General features: G+C 45.3%; 1 protein-coding gene across 1 annotated transcript; it reads left to right on the forward strand.

Annotated features, from left to right (window-relative positions):
- The first annotated feature begins 1,730 nt into the window (after nucleotides 1–1,730).
- Nucleotides 1,731–3,986, forward strand: LOC145454441 (uncharacterized). Its single transcript, XM_080332429.1, has 2 exons — nucleotides 1,731–2,035; nucleotides 2,094–3,986. Exon 2 carries the CDS (start codon nucleotides 2,436–2,438, stop codon nucleotides 3,984–3,986), a length of 1,551 nt encoding a protein of 516 aa, XP_080188555.1. The 5' UTR covers nucleotides 1,731–2,035; nucleotides 2,094–2,435.
- The last annotated feature ends 1,753 nt before the right edge of the window (nucleotides 3,987–5,739 follow it).

Genomic DNA, 5,739 nt, shown 5'->3' on the forward strand with positions numbered 1-5,739 from the left:
CAGGGGAGTAATAGATCAGAAGGTCGCTGCTTGGTATTTCGCTAACTAAGCAAGTTATTATGGCAACCATAGGCATTCTGTTAGTTACATCTCTGGTCGCTAAACCGTGTTATTAAGGCCACTTAGAGGTATCGAATACCGTAGTGAGACGCTCCAACGATGTAACAGCAATGGGCCGTTCGGCGTTCTGACATTTCAATCAGTAGGACACATTCAATAATATATTTTTATTTTATTTATATTTTTTTCTGCTCCTGTATTTGATGATATGTGGCCATGAGATTAATAGCCTACTTATCAGAAGTATACCCGAATCATGGATTGGAATTACAATGCTCAAATTAAAAATGTTTTGATATCAGATCAGTCTCTATTATCAATCTGGTAAATTCAAAATATTCATAGTAGCTGAAAAATAATAACCCGATAGCTTTTATGATGGTATCATACATTTATCCGCCATACGGTGTCTATATATAATAATTATATATATATATATCAAGTACGACAGCAATTCTATTCAAATAGTTATAAATGTGAGGATTCTATTCGTGCCAGGCTTAAATTGATACAAGAGTACATCACATTTTGACGATGTGTGTTCACTGTCAGTCTGCTGGATCGGCTCACTTTCGATAGGACAATTCATTCCCGCAAAATAAGGCCTACTCTGAAAGACACAGAATACCCCCATAAATGCTGCGGCCCGCGGTGTCGTCAAAACTGGAAAACTGGCCCGCGAGCACATTTGAGTTTGAGACCTCTGATCTAGGACGTGTGACACGGTTACCACACAGCAAATAGAAAGTTGATACGAGTACGGCATGAAATCTTGATAATTAAAGGACTTGCAGACATGGATCGCCAGCGTCATCTACCGGAATATCCAGAACGACGCGAAGTGGGACTTTTCGTCTCATTTATACCCCCTTCCACATGCCCGACCCCCTTCCAAGAGCTATCACCGAGTTTTTTCGACGAGATCTACGTGCCGATACACGATTCGATACGATACGATAGTTTTTTAAAATTTCGATTCTCAGTCGATCTCACTGATCAGGTCGACCTGTTGTCAAAGACACGACGTTGACCTCCTCCCCGGACCCGGGAGGCAAAATTATTGAAAAAAAATAGGCCAACACGTGCCAGTGGGCACGCGCAGGTCAATACGCTACGCGATGGGCGCCGCAAAGCCACTGGGGACTCGCAACCGCGATACCCTCGTTGGTTTCTTTCGAGTTTGGATTAGACCGGTGAAAAAGGCCTACCCGCTGCCCCTACCGACACCGACCGCCAACCCCGCGTAACCGTCTAGGCGCCAACCAAGCGTCCCAATACCGGTGTCTCTGGCGGATTCTGCCATCAGAGAGCACGGTGTCTCCTCGGCGCGACCGCCTGAGTGGCCATCGGCGTACTAATACCGGGGTTTTTGGCGGATTCTGCCATCAGAGAGCACGGTGTCTCCTCGGCGCGACCGCCTGAGTGGCGATCGGCGTTCTAATACCGGGGTTTTTGGCGGATTCTGCCATCAGAGAGCACGGTATCTCCTCGGTGCGACCGCATGAGTGGCGATCTGCGTACTAATCCCGAGGTCTTTGGCGGATTCTGCCATCAGAGAGCACGGTGTCTACGGCATGGGGCTATCGCGATATAGCCGACCGACAACCGCGGACAACATCGGTTATATCATAGTGCGCAACGCGAGACCCACGACACCGCATTCATCGGAATGCATACGGACTGGGACACATAGCGATATTCTTATGTATACACGTCGAATACCGATATTCTCGTACTGGCTCGATGTTTCAAAAATCGTATAGTGTCAAAATTTGAATATGAAGTATTTCTTGTAATCTCTCATATGCTCTGTGACGTAACGATGACAGTCGAATATGTATTTGGAAGAAACATCGCAGTTTATCGCCCATAATATGGTCAACGTTAGCGCGTAAAGGTCTCTTGCTACGAATATACATCAATAAGCCGACGTCTTATCCGGGAAAATGCAAAGTGAAGAGGCTGCAGAGATAAAGTAAGTCATCATTCGTTTTATCACTCAAATTTTCATTAATTTCAATCGATTATTTAAGGAATCCTATTATCGTTCGACCGCGGAAACGAATCAGACTAGACCGATGCCATATCTGTCATATACGGACTAAAGGACATCGATGTAGGCATCTTCGGAATGTGTGACAGCCCACCCATTAGGGGTGTATGTGATGATTGTTATAGTTACTATTGTGATGGTACTGTTATTTCTAGGGCCGCCAAGTGTCTAGCTCCGACTAGGTGAAATGGACACTTGGTGGACCCACGACAATGCATGCTCCCTTCTGATCTGAACTTGCTGCCGTGAGGACGCGGAAATAAAGCTGTCTAAAAACTATCGTGAATCTCTTTACATCGACTATATTAGGAGGTCTTCCACAATGGCGAGCACGCCGAAAAACAAAGTCGATACTATGTCCTCGTCAAAGGAGAGTTATCTGGAGGCACGCAACCGATTTCTAGTGCTTGACACGATTTCGGATTCGGATGATGACTCTGCTGTTACCAGTACCGGTATGGACGGAAAAGTCAAAGAAAGCTTGGCGAGATTGAACACAATTATTGAAGGTATTCCGCAGAATATGGCATACGAAGCGAAGCGTCAGGCTGTGGAATTGATGACTTCGGTGACTGGGGATGTAGCTGCTCTCCACTCGCAAGTTAGAGGAATTGAAGAGAAGTTTCAGCTGATGAACAGTGGGTTTGAAGAGAAGTTTCAGCTGATGAACAGCGGATTTGAAGATAAGTTTCAGCTGATGAACAGAGGATTTGACGATAAGTTTCAGTTGATGAGCAGTAGCATGGGTGACATGAAAGGTATGTTGGCTACTGTGGTGAACTCGCTCAAGGTTGACGCCGACAGCAATGGGGAATTAGATTGTGATCCTGTGAGTAGGCCCAAGGTTGGATTTGTGATAGATTCTTGTGGAGATGAGACATCATTTGTCCCTCCTTGTAATGGTGCTCAAAGTAGTCCTAAAATGATGAATGTTGGACCGTTTCCTTACGGTGTGTCTGATTATGTTAAAATGGCCCCTGACACATTTGATGGTGCTAGCGGTACTTCTCTGGAGGAATACCTCTGTCATTTTGAATTTACTGCTTCGTGTAACCAGTGGAACAATGAACGTAAAGGTTGCTATTTGGGTGCTAGTTTGCGTGGCCGAGCTTTGTCTGTTGCGTGTGAGTTATCTGCTGAGGTTCGTGTGCAGTATGGGCGCCTCGTTGAACATTTGAGAAAGAGGTGTAAAGCTAGTTCTCATGGCTCACTGGTTTATCGTAATTCCTTCACCACTAGGAAGAACTTGCCAGGAGAGTCACCCACAGCTTTTGCTGCGGCCCTGCGAAGTCTAGCCCATAAGGCATATCCTCAAATGTCTGACCAAGTTTGTGAGCAGATGGTAATTCAGCAGTTTTGCCATGGTTTCTCAGACCCCCATGTGTGTGCTTTACTTAGCTTGCAGGATTCGAGCAATTTGGACGACCTGATTAAAGTCGCAGAGGTTTACGAAGGCGCTTTTTCGAGTAAAGTAGACCAGGGCAAGGTGGCCAAGTCTTTGATTAAAACTGGTGATGGTTATGACTCTGATGGAAATTGTACTTCTAGTAGTGGAGTGTGTTCTGGTGTTTCTGATCTTCGCAAAGACTTGGAAACTTTGTCTTTGGAGGTCAGGAAACTGGTGAAATCGATGGAATCTGCCCCAGTTAGGTATTCAAAACCAGAACGTCGTGTAATGCCGAAATTCTATCGGTGCGGTGATCCGTTCCATTTGATACGTAATTTCCCGGTTCCTGTTTGCGCGAGGTGCCGTGGAGCTGGTCACGTCGCTGAGCAATGTCAATTCCAGTATCCTTCTCCGAACCAGATGTATGGCCCTGTGTTTAATCAAGATGTGCCTGCTCAACCGACCCATCAAGCTTTAAACCAATAGTAGCGGATCATTGGTCCAGTGATACCGCGAATGAGACCAGTGCTATGGACCAATCATTGGATAGGATGTTAGAACATGATTCTTTGGTTTTTTCGTTAGCTTTATCAACTAATTGGTTTGCGATGGTGAGTGTGAATGGTTTTGCGATCAAGTTTCTTATTGACACGGGCAGTGCGATTACAGTTATCGATATTTCTGTGTGGGGTGATATGCCTAACAAAGGCGAGCTGTTTCCGTATGAGAAGTCGTATAAAGTTGCCAATGGTGGATGGCTGAACGTGTTAGGTAGGAGTAAGGTGCAAATGTGCATTGAATCTGTGTGTGTTGTCAAGGAAGTGGTTGTTGCGGAGCTCGGCGCCGCTGTTGGGATTTTGGGTTATGATTATTTTAAAGAGTATGATTGTGTGTTGTATGCAAAAGACAAATGCATGGAAGTGTTGGGCCAAAGGGTCAATCTTCAACCGTCCACTCCATCAGTGCCCTGCTGTAGAATCTTTTTGGATAGTGATGTATCTATATCTGGGTACAGTGGGACGATAATAATTGGTAAACTTAATGAGACTTGGCCCCAGTTGGATGGAATTGCAGTTATTTTCGAACCTTCAGGCAATTTCGTGAGTGAATATGAGTCGAGTGGTCTGTATTTGGTCCCTGGATTGGTAGACCCAGAATTGGATAGGATACCCTTGCTGTTGGTTAATTCTGGCGGCGAGGACATTATTTTGCCAGCTGCCTTGTTACTGGGAGTTTTGTGTCCGCAAGAGTGTCAGCCTGTGGAATTTTGCTGTCCCACGCTTGTTCAGGATGTCCCTCATCCTGGATCCTTACCTGAGCATCTGGAGTGTCTAGTAGACGGTGTGGAAGGTCTCTCTGATTTCCACCTCGAATCATTGCGGAACCTCCTGATTGAATTTCAGGATGTTTTCTGTGGCCCAGATGGTCGCTTGGGTCGTACTTCTGTGATCAAGCACAAAATTGTGACTTCCTCGTCTAAACTAATCAAAGTGCCTCCGCGACGATTGGGCTGGGCCAAGCGAAAGATATTGGATGCTGAGATTGATAAGATGCTGGATCAAGATGTTATTAAGCAATCGGACTCCCCGTATAATACACCGTTGTTGTTGGTACCTAAGAAAGATGGGTCATCTCGTGTTGTTTTGGATTTTCGAAAACTGAACGAAGTTACAGTGAAAGACGCGTATAGTCTGCCAAGGATTGATGACATTTTAGACTCGCTCGGTAATTCCACTTGGTTTTCTGTTTTTGATTTAGCCAGTGGTTTCTGGCAGGTGGAGATTGATGAGAAGGATCGCCACAAAACTGCTTTCAGCCTTCCTGGGAGAGACCATTACCAGTTCAAGGTCATGGCTTTTGGATTGGCCAACTCGCCACCTCTGTTTCAAAGATTGATGGAAAAAGTTCTTGCTGGTATTTTATACAAGAAAGCTCTGGTGTTCATTGATGATGTCATGGTATATTCCATGAGTTTCGAAGAGGAAATTGCAAATTTGAGGGATGTTTTCCTCAGGATTCGTTCTGTAGGACTGAAGTTTAAACCGTCCAAGTGCAAATTGTTCAGAAAGTCGGTGGAGTATTTGGGTCATGTTATCACGTCAAACGGGGTTTTGTGCTGTGAAGAGAAAGTGAATGCGATCAAGGAGTGGCCTGTGCCTTGTAAATTGAAGGATTTGCAGGCATTCTTGGGCACTGCAAATTATTACCGACAGTTTGTGCCATTCTTTGCATCGGTGGC

This window comes from Botryllus schlosseri, chromosome 13, assembly GCF_051294905.1.
Source record: "Botryllus schlosseri isolate E-star chromosome 13, Bs_hap1, whole genome shotgun sequence".
NCBI classification, from domain to species: Eukaryota; Metazoa; Chordata; class Ascidiacea; order Stolidobranchia; family Styelidae; genus Botryllus; species Botryllus schlosseri.

Coding starts and splice junctions, on each gene's coding strand:
- LOC145454441 (XM_080332429.1), top strand. CDS start 2,436: ATGGCGAGCACGCCGAAAAACAAAGTCGATACTATGTCCTCGTCAAAG.